Source organism: Capricornis sumatraensis, chromosome X (assembly GCF_032405125.1).
Source record: "Capricornis sumatraensis isolate serow.1 chromosome X, serow.2, whole genome shotgun sequence".
Lineage (NCBI taxonomy): Eukaryota > Metazoa > Chordata > Mammalia > Artiodactyla > Bovidae > Capricornis > Capricornis sumatraensis.
The window spans coordinates 26,525,655-26,540,401 of NC_091092.1; the positions used below are offsets into that span (position 1 = coordinate 26,525,655).

At 36.7% G+C, this 14,747-nt stretch overlaps 1 protein-coding gene across 1 annotated transcript in view; it reads left to right on the forward strand.

Moving 5' to 3' along the window:
* Window positions 1-14,399, forward strand: part of LOC138071586 (dedicator of cytokinesis protein 11-like) — a 35,803-nt gene extending 21,404 nt beyond the window's left edge. The window contains 5 exon segments of the mRNA XM_068963101.1: window positions 8,679-8,889; window positions 9,262-9,460; window positions 9,896-9,985; window positions 11,483-11,621; window positions 14,394-14,399. Of these exon segments, the coding sequence (XP_068819202.1) occupies window positions 8,679-8,889; window positions 9,262-9,460; window positions 9,896-9,985; window positions 11,483-11,621; window positions 14,394-14,399 (645 nt within the window).
* Window positions 14,400-14,747: the final 348 nt, after the last annotated feature.

A 14,747-nucleotide genomic window follows, 5' to 3' on the forward strand; every position in this document is an offset into this window, starting at 1 on the left:
ATATGCATAGAAACTAATGAAAATGAAAACACAACAACCCAAAACCTGTGGGACACTTATAAAAGCAGTGCTAAGAGGAAAGTTCATAGCAATACAGGCATACCTCAAGAAACAAGAAAAAAGTCAAATAAATAACCTAACTCTACAACTAAAGCAACTAGAAAAGGAAGAATTGGAGAACCCCAGAGTTAGTAGAAGGAAAGAAATCTTAAAAATTAGGGCAGAAATAAATGCTAAAGAAACAAAAGAGACCATAGCAAAAATCAACAAGGCCAAAAGCTGGTTCTTTGAAAGGATAAATAAAATTGACAAACCACTAGCCAGACTCATCAAGAAGCAAAGAGAGAAAAATCAAATCAATAAAATTAGAAATGAAAATGGAGAGATCACAACAGACGACACAGAAATACAAAAGATCATAAGAGACTACTATCAGCAGTTGTATGCCAATAAAATGGACAATGTGGAAGAAATGGACAAATTCTTAGAAAAGTACAATTTTCCAAAACTGAACCAGGAAGAAATAGAAAATCTTAACAGACCCATCACCAGCACGGAAATTGAAACTGTAATCAGAAATCTTCCAGCAAACAAAAGCCCAGGTCCAGACGGCTTCACAGCTGAATTCTACCAAAAATTTCGAGAAGAGCTAACACCTATCCTACTCAAACTCTTCCAGAAAATTGCAGAGGAAGGTAAACTTCCAAACTCATTCTATGAGGCCACCATCACCCTAATACCAAAACCTGACAAAGATGTCACAAAAAAAGAAAACTACAGGCCAATATCACTGATGAACATAGATGCAAAAATCCTCAACAAAATTCTAGCAATCAGAATCCAACAACATATTAAAAAGATCATACACCATGACCAAGTGGGCTTTATCCCAGGGATGCAAGGATTCTTCAATATCCGCAAATCAATCAATGTAATTCACCACATTAACAAATTGAAAAATAAAAACCATATGATTATCTCAATAGATGCAGAGAAGGCCTTTGACAAAATTCAACATCCATTTATGATAAAAACTCTCCAGAAAGCAGGAATAGAAGGAACATACCTCAACATAATAAAAGCTATATATGACAAACCCACAGCAAACATTATCCTTAATGGTGAAAAATTGAAAGCATTTCCCCTAAAGTCAGGAACAAGACAAGGGTGTCCACTTTCACCGCTACTATTCAACATAGTTCTGGAAGTTTTGGCCACAGCAATCAGAGCAGAAAAAGAAATAAAAGGAATCCAAATTGGAAAAGAAGAAGTAAAACTCTCACTGTTTGCAGATGACATGATCCTCTACATGGAAAACCCTAAAGACTCCACCAGAAAATTACTAGAGCTCATCAATGAATATAGTAAAGTTGCAGGATATAAAATCAACACACAGAAATCCCTTGCATTCCTATACACTAATAATGAGAAAGTAGAAAAAGAAATTAAGGAAACAATTCCATTCACCATTGCAACAAAAAGAATAAAATACTTAGGAATATATCTACCCAAAGAAACTAAAGACCTATATATAGAAAACTATAAAACACTGATGAAAGAAATCAAAGAGGACACTAATAGATGGAGAAATATACCATGTTCATGGATTGGAAGAATCAATATAGTGAAAATGAGAATACTTCCCAAAGCAATTTACAAATTCAACGCAATCCCTATCAAGCTACCAGCCATATTTTTCACAGAACTAGAACAAATAATTTCAAGATTTGTATGGAAATACAAAAAACCTCGAATAGCCAAAGCAATCTTGAGAAAGAAGAATGGAACTGGAGGAATCAACTTGCCTGACTTCAGGCTCTACTACAAAGCCACAGTCATCAAAACAGTATGGTACTGGCACAAAGACAGGCATATAGATCAATGGAACAAAATAGAAAGCCCAGAGATAAATCCACACACATATGGACACCTTATCTTTGACAAAGGAGGCAAGAATATACAATGGAGTAAAGACAATCTCTTTAACAAGTGGTGCTGGGAAAACTGGTCAACCACTTGTAAAATAATGAAACTAGATCACTTTCTAACACCGCACACAAAAATAAACTCAAAATGGATTAAAGATCTAAATGTAAGACCAGAAACTATAAAACTCCTAGAGGAGAATATAGGCAAAACACTCTCAGACATAAATCACAGCAGGATCCTCTATGATCCACCTCCCAGAATTCTGGAAATAAAAGCAAAAATAAACAAATGGGATCTAATTAAAATTAAAAGCTTCTGCACAACAAAGGAAAATATACGCAAGGTGAAAAGACAGCCTTCTGAATGGGAGAAAATAATAGCAAATGAAGCAACTGACAAACAACTAATCTCAAAAATATACAAGCAACTTATGCAGCTCAATTCCAGAAAAATAAACGACCCAATCAAAAAATGGGCCAAAGAACTAAATAGACATTTCTCCAAAGAAGACATACGGATGGCTAACAAACACATGAAAAGATGCTCAACATCACTCATTATCAGAGAAATGCAAATCAAAACCACAATGAGGTACCACTTCACACCAGTCAGAATGGCTGCAATCCAAAAATCTGCAAGCAATAAATGCTGGAGAGGGTGTGGAGAAAAGGGAACCCTCCTACACTGTTGGTGGGAATGCAAACTAGTACAGCCACTATGGAGAACAGTGTGGAGATTCCTTAAAAAATTGCAAATAGAACTACCTTATGACCCAGCAATCCCACTGCTGGGTATACACACCGAGGAAACCAGAATTGAAAGAGACACATGTACCCCATTGTTCATCGCAGCACTGTTTATAATAGCCAGGACATGGAAACAACCTAGATGTCCATCAGCAGATGAATGGATAAGAAAGCTCTGGTACATGTACACAATGGAGTATTACTCAGCCGTTAAAAAGAATTCATTTGAATCAGTTCTGATGAGATGGATGAAACTGGAGCCGATTATACAGAGTGAAGTAAGCCAGAAAGAAAAACACCAATACAGTATACTAACACATATATATGGAATTTAGAAAGATGGCAATGACGACCCTGTATGCAAGACAGGAAAAAAGACACAGCTGTGTATAACGGACTTTTGGACTCAGAGAGAGAGGGAGAGGGTGGGATGATTTGGGAGAATGGCATTCTATCATGTATACTATCATGTAAGAATTGAATCGCCAGTCTATGTCTGACGCAGGATACAGCATGCTTGGGGCTGGTGCATGGGGATCACCCACAGAGATGTTATGGGGAGGGAGGTGGGAGGGGGTTTCATGTTTGGGAACACATGTAAGAATTAAAGATTTTAAAATTTAATAAAAAAAAAAGAGAAAAAAATAAATAAATAAATAAATAAATGCGATTTTTAAAAGAAAAATCATCTTATGACACACCTTTCACTCTTAAGATAGCCTTAGTTCAGTAGTTATATTGGCAGTGATGTAGGTTTAGGAGAGATGCCTTGATCTAAAGATGATCATACCCACTGGACCCTGCCAAGGCAAGGATGAGAAAGGTTCCAGCAATGAGGCTGTTTCTTAGAAACACATAGTTCCAGATAGACAGAATTGCGGAAGAGCACAATGGGAATGACTGATTGTCCTTAGTCACCATGGGCATGTTCAGGATGAGAGCTGATTTTTAAGGTAGGAAAGACCTTTAATACAGTGCAAGATCTGCAGGCCCCAGAAATACGTACGGAGTGACTGTGATGTGCATGGTGCTCTGCAAAACACTTGCAGCATTGCCAGAGTGAAAAGCCCTTGGCGATGGTAAAGACACTTCATTTTCTACCATGGAAATGATCTCTTCACTTTGTAAATTTAGCTGTGTCTTATGGAGATGATTTTACCTTGAACATATGCCTTGGACGTTTCAAAGTAGGTATACTGACAGGCCCAGAATTTATGAATATTTGGCAAAACCGCTCTGCTGCTTATCAGTTTCCGTCTGCTGTGTTGTTTTATTGAATTAAGACCATAGAGAAATTTCTCTTTTGTAGCCAGCAAGTTTTAGGCTTGCTACCACACTACTGATACTACAAATGGAAAGTTATTAGAAAGCCAGGCTTGCAGAAGAATATGCAGTTTTCTACATTATGCTGCCTCTGAAAACCTGGCCAACAGGCACTGATGAGAAACCACCATCAGGCAGCTGGACTCCTGACCCTCTTTGTAAACACAATATTTCAGTCACTCTTCATAGGTAACAGAGAAAAGAAGCAGTTGCTACTTTTAAAATCCTTCTTCTTTCTTAGTGTGTGAAGTTAAAATTTCAAACAGTCTTTCCCTTGCCAAAGAACTAAATCTGCTTAAGGGCACAAACAGGTTAAAGAACAGTGGGCAATATTTTCCAGTATTTTAAATGTATGTTTTATTGGATCCAATAATTTTGCATTCAAGATTTTATCTTGTAGATGTACACAAAGATGTACGTTTAGGATGTTTATTGCTATAAGGTTTATATAACAAAAACCTGGAAACAATCTGTGTCCATACTGTTAATGAAATGGTACTACCCTCACAATGGATATAGGTAAGCTACCTAAAAAATGTATAAGTATTGATACGAACCAACCAAGATACATTCTTGAGAGAAAAAGGTGAGATGCCGACATTATGGGCAGGATGATTACATTTGTGAAAACTGATGTTTACATACACTCACTTGTGTCTGCTTAGGAAATTTCTGGAATGATGCAAAGTGGCTTTTTAATTTACTTATTTTAATAGGAGGATAATTACTTTACAATATTGTGGGGTTTTTTTGCTGTACCTCAGTATGAATCAGCCATAGATGGAATGATACAAAAGTGTTAATAGTTATCCCTAAGGAGATAGACTAGAGTCTTACAGAGAAGAAAAACATTTATTTTTCAAGGGTAGCCTCATGTACTACTTGAATGTTTTACCATATACTTTATTTTTTATAAGGTTAAAATCAGTCTTGACCTCTTTTTATTTCTTTTCTATGTTTTGTCTTAGGCAGATAATTAACTTCAACTATTTCCTTAGGTTTCTCTGGAGAAATCTAGATATTTAATGGGAAAGAAAAGAAAGAATTTTTGAATTTAGGCTTTTTGGAGAAGTTTTAAAAGCTACTAAGAAAATTTCTATCCCTGTCACATGATTGAATACAGTGTTTGCTATGGGTTTTCCACAGTGGCCCTTGGTCAGATTGTAGTCATTGCTTGTATTCCTAGTTTGTTGAGTGTTGTCATTATGAAAAAGTGTTAATTTTGTCAAATGCATTTTCTGCATTGTTTGAGATGATCGTGTTTTTCTTTTCCTTCATTCTGTTAATGCAGTGTATTGCTTCTTTTGTTGCAGAGCGTGGGCTCTCGAGTACATGGGTTCAGTAGTTGTGGTACAGGGGCTTTTTTAGTTGTGGTGCCCTGGCTTAGTTGTCTTGCAGTGAGATCTTAGTTCCCCTACTGGTGATTGAACCCACGTCCCCTGCAATGGATGGAGGATTCTTAACAACTGGACCACCAGGAAAGTCCTATAGACTAATAATATTTTAATGTAAAGTCTCTCAAATCATGTGGCAATCAAAAAAGAGAAATATGTTGCTATTGTTATGATAATACTAGATTTTATAATTACCCATGGATTTACCTTTACCAAGACCTTCATACAGTTTTGAATTACTGTCTGATGTTCTTTCATTGTGATCAGCAGGACTCCCTCTGGTGTTTCATATGGGGCAAGCCTAGTGGTGTAAAAGCTGGCTTAAAACTCAACATTCAAAGAATGAAGATCATGGCATCGCGTTCCACTACTTCATGGCAAATTGATGGGGAAACATTGGAAAAAGTGACAAGCTTTATTTTCTTGGGCTCCAAAATCACTGCAGATGCTGACTGTAGCCATGAAATTAAAAGACACTTGCTTGTTGGAAGAAAAGCTATGACAAAAAAAAAAAAAAAAAAGCTATGACTCACCTAGACAGCATATTAAAAAGCAGAGACATTTACTTTGCTGACAAAGGTCCATCTAGTCAAACTATGGTTTTTCCAATATTAATGTATGGATGTGAGAGTTGGACTATAAAGAAAGCTGAGCGCAGAACAGTTGATGCTTTTAAACTGTGGTGCTGGAGAAGGCTCTTGAGAGTCCCTTGGACTGCCAGGAGATCCAACCAGTCCATCCTAATGGAAATCAACCCTGAATATTCTTTGGAAGGACTGATGCTGAGGCTGAAACTCCAATACTTTGGCCACCTGATGCAAAGAACTGATTCATTGGAAAAGCCAGGAGCAGAAGGGGATGACAAAGGATGAGATGGTTGGATGGCATCACCAACTCAATGGACATGATTTTGAGCAAGCTCCGGGAGTTGGTGAGGAACAGGGAAGCCTGGCATGGTGCAGTCCATGGGGTGGCAAAGAGTAGGATACGACTGAGTAACTGAAGTGAACTGAGTGGTAATGAACTCCTTCAGCTCTTCTTTATCTGGGAATGTCTTAATTTCTCCCTCACTATTAAGGACAGTTTTGCAAGATATAGAATTCTTGATTAATAGATTTGTTTTTTTCTTTAAAGTCCACTGCCTTCTGACCTCCAAGGTTTTGATGAGAAATCTGACCCTCTTACTCAGGATTTCTTGTATGTGACAAGTCTTTGTCTCTCACTTCTTGCAAAATTCTCTTTGCGATAGTAAAGTAATTATCCTTCAATTAAAAAACATTGATTTTTTTAAAAAAGAAAAAATTCTCTCTTTGGCTTTGACTTTTGACATTTGATTTTCATATGTCTCAGCATGGATCTGTTTGAGTTACCCTGCTTGGAGTTTGTTGAGTTTTGTGTCTTTCATAAGATTTGAGTTTTCACCCATTATTTCTTCAGATAGTCTCCCTGCCCCTTTCTCTCTCTTTTCTCCTTCAAAGACTCCCATAGTGTGCATGTTCACCTGCTGGATGATATTCCTCAGGTTCCATAGCCTCTGTCCTCTTCAATTTTTTTCCTTTGTGTTCCCCTGATCCATCTTTGACATTGTCTTATCTTTACATTGGCTATACCTGCTGAAATGTGTCCTTGAATCCCTCTGGTGATGTTTCATTTCAGTTATTGTAATTTTCAGCTCTGAAAAAAAAGGTTTTGGTTTCCTTTTCGATTTTCTTAGCTATTTATTGATACCGGCATTTTGTTGATACATAATTTCCTTGACTTTTCCCACCACTTCTTTTAGTTCTTTGATCATGAATCCTGTTGTTTTAATCTCTTTTTCTAGGGGCTCTCCTATCACTTTTTTTCAGTGATAATGTCTATTGGTTTATTTTTCTGTTTTGAATGGGCCATACTTTCCTATTTCTTTGTATGCCTTGCAATTTTTTGTTGTTGAAAACTGGACATTTGAATTTAACATTGTGATCTTTCTGGAAATCAGATTCTGTCCCTGTCCCAGAGTTTCCTGGGTTTTGTTTTTGTTTTTAATTGTTGTAAGCTGTGTCTGTCCCAAGAATCAGCCTGAGGTATAAATTTGGGGTCTTCTCTAATCTTTTCTGATCCTGTGCCTTCCCCTGAGCATGTGCAGTGACTTTCTAGTCACCCTCATTTATGCAGTTACCTTTGAACAGTCTAGTGTTGGATGTCCAGCTCCTAAGAGGGGATGGAGAGGAAAATGAAGAGGAGAGGAGAGGAAAGGTGCTGGTCTGTTAAATCCCCTGAAAGTCATTTTAGGCAGAGTGGGAGGGCATTGCAACAAAGGGAAGAGGTGGTATAAAAATGGCCACAGCCCCCTTGACTGTCCCCCTGTGATCAGGAGCAGCAGTCAGCAGTCATAGCACAGATTCACAATATTTGGAAGACAGGGTCTTTGTTCATCCTGGCTCCTACAAGCTGTTATAAGAATATGCACACAGCTATCTGCCGTAGTATTTCAGGGATGAGGTATGGGTTGCTGCCATTATGCCCAGAGTTAAAACTGAACAAAATCAAAATTAAGGTCATTTTCTGTCCAAGTCTTCCCCTGGAAGTTGCAAGTCTTCAACAGACTCCAGAGTTCCAAAATTGTTCCATCAGATAGGTAATGATGGTGTAACTATTGTCTCTGTAAGGAGATAGATGTCTGGTGCTCTGCCATCTTCTGAGAATCCTCTCTGTAATAGGTATTTTTTGAGGTGGAATTCAAATGTTCAGTTAGCCATTTTAATATATGGGGAACACATGTACAACCGTGGTGGATTCAAGTCAATGTATGGCAAAATCAGTGCAGTATTATAAAGAAATTAACCTCCAATTAAAATAAATAAATTGATATTTAAAAAATTAAAAAAATAAAAATACATAAAGATTTAAAAAAAGAAATTGAATGTAACGTAAAAGCAAGTAAAAGTAAATTTTTTAAAAAGGAAATGCTCAGCATGATCTCTGGTTTGTCAATAAATATATATGCATAGAAAAAAAGATTACAAGGAAATATATGAGAATGTAAATGATGGTCATTGCTGAGTGGTAGCATTGCAGTTTTTTCTGTCTACATTTCTATAATCTCCAAATAGGCTTCTGTAACTTCTTAATAATCAGAAGGAGACAATCCTTGAAGAAAGAGCAAAGACCTCTTCCAAGTGTGTATTCATCTCACAGTGTATTCAATGACACTGTTCCTCAGTTGATCTCAGAGGTGTTAGTAGCTTACATGTACCCCGTTTTCCCTTCTGTTTTAAATAAAAAACAAAACTTTCTTAGTTTCCAGGTAAACGTCAAAGAGCTTGATCCCAAATATGCTCATATCCAAGTCACTTATGTGAAGCCCTACTTTAATGATAAAGAACTCACAGAAAGAAAAACTGAGTTTGAAAGAAACCATAATATCAACAGATTTGTTTTAGAGGCTCCTTATACATTGTCAGGCAAAAAGCAAGGTTGTATAGAAGAACAGTGCAAAGGCCGTACAATCTTGACTAGTAAGTAGGACTTGGCATAACTTCTTTGTTTGACATGATCTTTTTTGATACATACCAGCAGCAGCTGGTCAGCAGGAAAATGTAATTGAAGTTTTAATGGTTTATTGTCCTGCTGTTCAGTCACTCACTTACACAAACATGCTATGTTATAAACCATTCCTTTCCCATATATAATTATGTAATTCATGCTTAGTCTGAGTCGTCTCAGAGAGAATTTCTCCTTCAGTCCTGAAGTAATAAGGCACCTATTTGGTTTCTAAGGGATTTTCCAGAGAAAATATGGGGAGAATTAAGCACAGTAGATTTTTGTTTTAATTTGGCTATTTGATTTGCTATCTTAAAAACTCATTTGTCAATCTTAATCTTTCATAGCTTCAAACTCATTTTCATATGTGAAGAAGAGGATCGCTATAAACTATGAACAGCAGATTCATTTAAAGCCAATTGATGTTGCCACTGATGAAATAAAAGATAAAACTGCAGAGCTGCAAAAGCTTTGCTCTTCTGCTGACGTGGACATGATTCAGCTCCAACTTAAATTGCAGGGCTGTGTTTCAGTGCAGGTATGTTGGTTGCTAATCATGTATTAAACGTTTCTTGTTGTACGTCTTGCTTTCATAAGGGAAAAGCACTAATTGTAATTGTCTTATACTCTGACTGGGTGCAAAAACCTCTACATTTTTTATTAATTCAATAAAGACATTATGTTCAGTTTCTATAAATTTTGTGTTATGTCAGAGAGCTTTAACGTAAATCCCTCTGACTAGAGCCAAGTCCTATATTTAGATAGCAGAAAGTGTTAACTACCTTGCTAGAGTATAATTTTGGCAGATGATTTGCTTTAGTTAATCTTTTTCAAATAAATTTATAATAAGACAGTAAATATGTTTCTCTGGTATGGATCTTTAACATAGTATTCTTTTTAAAAAGAGAAATGCAAAAATTACTTTTTAAATTATATTCTGACAACACTCATTTTCTCCTTTTGTAATTTAGGTAAATGAAGGCCATTAGCATAAGCGAGGGCTGTCTTAAATGACAGTCAAGCTAGAAAGTATCCACCCAAAAAAGTAAATGCGTTGAAAGACATATTTAGGTAAGTGCTTTGTAGTTTTCAGATCAGACCACTATTTTTTTTTTTTTACTCCATTGTCTTCTTAAGTAGAACCAAAATATTCACCAAATAATGTGCCTCGAAAAAAATTCTCGGTTCCCTTTTATAACGTTTAAGTTACCTTCTAATGGTATTTTAGGTAGTGAGGAAATGTGTGATCTCTGTATTGCTGCATGACTGTAACAATCTCCTATTGACCCAAGGCATTAAATATGGCAACCACTTCACTGCTCTGGATATTGTGACACAAACAGAAGCCTCCATTCGTTACGTGATTTCCTCCTTTGCCTGGTTGACCTCATGTCACAGCTTTTCCAGATCGTTTAGTGTAGGAAGGGTTGGATAGGCTTACTTCTATCCTGTATCCTTAGTTCGACTTGGATTCTGCCAGTCTAGGGCATACGACATCATCTCTGGACTGAGAGTCCCTCGAAGCCAAGGCATGTTTGAATGGTCACACAGTAGAAAAAGTCTGTTTTGTGTATAAAAGAGTTTACATTCAGAATAAGAGAGAGAGATGAGTAAAGCAGAGTGAGTAGAAAGATAACTTCCACTCATTTGCTCCCAACTTACTTCATTTATTTTTCCTATCTCTGTATTATCAGCTATTTCAGGTTATAGAGCAACCAGTAGTCATTCATTCAATATTTATTAATGCCTGCTGCTGCTGCTACTGCTGAGTCACTTCAGTTGTGTCTGACTCTGTGCGACCCCGTAGATGGCAGCCCACCAGGCTCCCCCATCCCTGGGATTCTCCAGGCAAGAATACTGGAGTGGGTTGCCATTTCCTTCTCCAGTGCATGAAAGTGAAAAGTGAAAGTGAAGTCCAACTCTTAGCAACCCCATGGACTGCAGCCTACCAGGCAAGAACACTGGAGTGGTGTGCCATTGCCTTCTCTGTATTAATGCCTGGTATGTACAAAAAGATTCTAGTTGCTATGATAGGGATACAGAACAAATGGTCAGTGAGGTACTTTGTCCCCTAAGTTTTGCATTCTCATTATGGACATTAAACATATGAAACACACAAAATAATGGAAACATATTCTTATAAGTCATCAACTCCCTGTTGCCACTCCTACCAACCCAGGGCAGATACTTCATGCCTATAACACCCAGCACTGTACTGGGTACATAGCCCCAAATTAGCTATTTTTGAATAAATGACATTATCTACAGAGATAAACTACTGTGAGCACAACCATAGCTGATATCATATCAAGTAAGTGACTGAGCAGGTAGGCTTCCTAGAGGGTATATATTTTGACCTAGGTTTTGAAAGAGATAAGAAACCAGAAGCAAAGGTGGAAAAGAAAAGAGATTTCAGACTTAGGAGATGACATTAGCAGAAACACAGTGAGAAAATATGGGATTCTAATCTTCCTTCTAGGCAAGCCGTGGTTAAAGTAAATATTAAATGATCAGTGAGACTTTTGAGTAATAAGTAACAAACACTTTATCTTTGCTCTTCATCTACAGGAAGTTCATCCAAGCATGCAGCATTGCACTGGAACTAAATGAGTGGTTAATGAAGGAGGATCAGATTGAATACCATGAAGGGCTCACATCAAATTTCAGAGACATGGTGAAAGAATTGTCTGACGTTATTCATGAACAGGCAAGTATTAGAGTGAATGAAAATGAAAACATGATCTCGGGTCCCTAAAGTGTTACTTAGCAAACCTGTTAGTTTGAAATGGTGTTACATTGAAATCAAGTCTGTTCTTTTAAAATTTGTATATTTTTTAACCATTAAATGATGTAATGAAAATTAGAGTTTTTAAAATTCATCTAGTTTTTAACTGAAAGATAATTGCTTTACAGAATTTTGTTGCTTTCTGTCGAACATCAACATGAGTCAACCATAACTATACATAGATTCCTCCCTCTTGAACCTCCCTCCCATCTCTCTCCCCTTCCTGCCCCTCTAGATTGATACAGAGCCCCTGTTTGAGTTTCCTGAGAGATATAGCAAATTTCCTTGGCTATCTATTTTACATATGGTGATGTAAGTTTCCATGTTACTCTCTCCATACATCTCCCCTCTCCTCCCCTCTCCCCATGTCCATAAGTCTATTCTTTATGTCTGTTTCTCCATTGCTGCCTGGAAAATAAATTCTTCAGTACCAACTTTTAGATTCGGTATATATTCATCAGTATTCGATATTTAACTTTCTCTTTCTGACTTACTTCACTCTGTATAATAGGCTCTAGGTTCATCCACCTCATCAGAACTGACTCAAATGTGTTCCTTTTTATGGCTGTGTATCTGTATGACAACTTCTTTATCCATTCATCTGTCGATGGACATCTAGGTTGCTTCCATGTTCTAGCTATTGTAAACAGTGCTGCAATGAACAATGGGATACATGTGTCTTTTTCAATTTTGGTTTCCTCAGGGTATATGCCTAAGAGTGGGATTGCTGGGTCATATGTTGGTTTTATTCCTAGGTTTTGAAGGAACCTCCATACCATCTTCCATAGTGGCTGTATCAATTGACATTTCCACCAACAGTGCCAGAGCGTTCCCTTTTCTCCACACCCTCTCCAGCATTTATTGTTTGTAGACTTTTTGACAGAGGCCATTCTGAGTGGAGTGAGATGATAGCGCGTTGTAGTTTTGATTTTCATTTCTCTAATAATGAGCGACGTTGAGCTCATTTTCATGTGTTTGTTAGCCATCTGTATGTCTTCTTTGGAGAAATGTCTGTTTAGGTCTTTTTGCCACCTTTTGATTGGATTGTTTGATTTTCCTGGTATTGAGTTGTATGAGCTACTTGTATATTTTGGAAATTAATCCTTTGTCCGTTGTTTCATTTGCTATTGTTTCCTCCCATTCTAAGGGTTGTCTTTTCACCTTGCTTACAGTGTCCTTTGCTGTGATAAAGCTATGAAGTTTAATCAGGTCCCACTTGTTTATGTTTGTTTCTATTTCTGTTGCTCTAGGAGGTGGGTCATAGAAGATGTTGCTTTGATTTATGTCATTGAGTGTTTTGCCTATATTTTCCTCTAAGAGTTTTATAGTTTCTGGTCTTACATTTAGACTTTTAGGCCATTTTGAATTTATCTGTGTATGGTCTTAGGAAGTGTTCTAATTTGATTCTTTTACATGTAGCTGTCCAGTTTTCCCCGGACCATTTATTGAAGAGGCTCTCTTTGCCCCATTGTATATTCTTGGCTCCTTTGTCAAAACTAAGGTACCCATAGGTGCGTGAGTTTATTTCTGGGCTTTCTATCTTGTTCCATAGGTGTATATTTCTGTTTTTGTGCCAGTACCATACTATCTTGATGACTGTAGCTTTGTAGTATAATCTGAAATCAGGAAAGTTGATTCCTCCAGCTCCAGTCTTCTTTCTCAAGACTGCTTTGGCTATTCAAGGTCTTTTTGTGTTTCCATATGAATTGTGAAAGTTTTTGTTTTAGTTCTGTGAAAAATGCCATTGGTCATTTGATAGGGATCACATTGAATCTGTAGCTTACATTTGGTAGTATAGTATTGATTACATATTGTGAAGAGTTTTAAGCATAATGGGTGCTGGATTTTGTCAAATGATATTTCTGCACCTATTGAGATTATCATATGGATTTTTATCTTTCCGTTTTTTAATATGGTGTATCGCATTGATTGATTTGTGTATATTGATGAATCCTTGCATCCCTGGAACAAACTCAACTTGATTATGGTGTATGAGCTTTTTAATGTGTTGTTGAATTCTGTTTGCTAAAATTTTGTTGAGGATATTTGCATCTGTGTTCATCAGTGATATTGACCTGTAGTTTTCTTTTTTGTGTTGTCTCTATCTGGTTTTGGTATCAGGGTGATGGTGGCCTCAGAATGTGTTTGGAAGTTTTTCTTCCTCTGCAGTTTTTTGAAAGAGTTTTAGAAGGATAGCCATTAGCTCTTCTCTAAATGTTTGATAGAATTCTCCTGTGAAGCCATCTGGTCCTGGGCCTTTGTTTTTTGGGAGAAATTTGATCACAGCTTCAATTTCAGTGCTTGTAATTGGGTTATTCATAATTTCTATTTCTTCCTTATCCACTCTTTGAAGACTAAACTTTTCTAAGAATCTGTCCATTTCTTCCAGGTTATCCATTTTCTTGCTATATAATTGTTCACAATACTCTCTTATAATCCTTTGTATTTCTGCATTGTCTGTTGTAACCTGTCCTTTTTTATTTCTAGCTTTGTTGATTTGATTCTTCTCTCTTTTTTTCTTGATGAGTCTGCCTAATGGTTTGTCAATTTTATCTTCTCAAAGAACCGCCTTTTCATTTTATTAACCTTTACTATTGTTTCTTTCATTTCTTTTTCATTTATTTCTGCTCAGATCTTGATGATTTCTTTCCTTCTACTAACTGTGGTTTTTCTGTTCTTCTTTTTACATTTTAGGTGTAAAGTTAGGTTGTCTCTTTAATGTTTTTCTTGTTTCTTGAGGTAGGTTGTATTACTATAAGCTTACGTCTTAGAACTGCATTTGCTGCATCCCATAGGTTTTGAGTTGCCATGTTTTCATTGTCACTTGTTTCTAGGAATTTTTTGATATCCATTTTGATTTCTTCAGTAATCTCTTTGTTATTTTAAAATGTACTGTTTAATCTCCATATGTTTGTGCTTTCTACATTTTTTTCCTCATAATTGATATCTAGTCTCATAGCATTGTGGTTGGAAAAGATGCTTGATGTGATTTCAATTTTCTTAAATTTACTGAGGCTTCATTTGTGACCCAAGATGTGGTCTATCCTG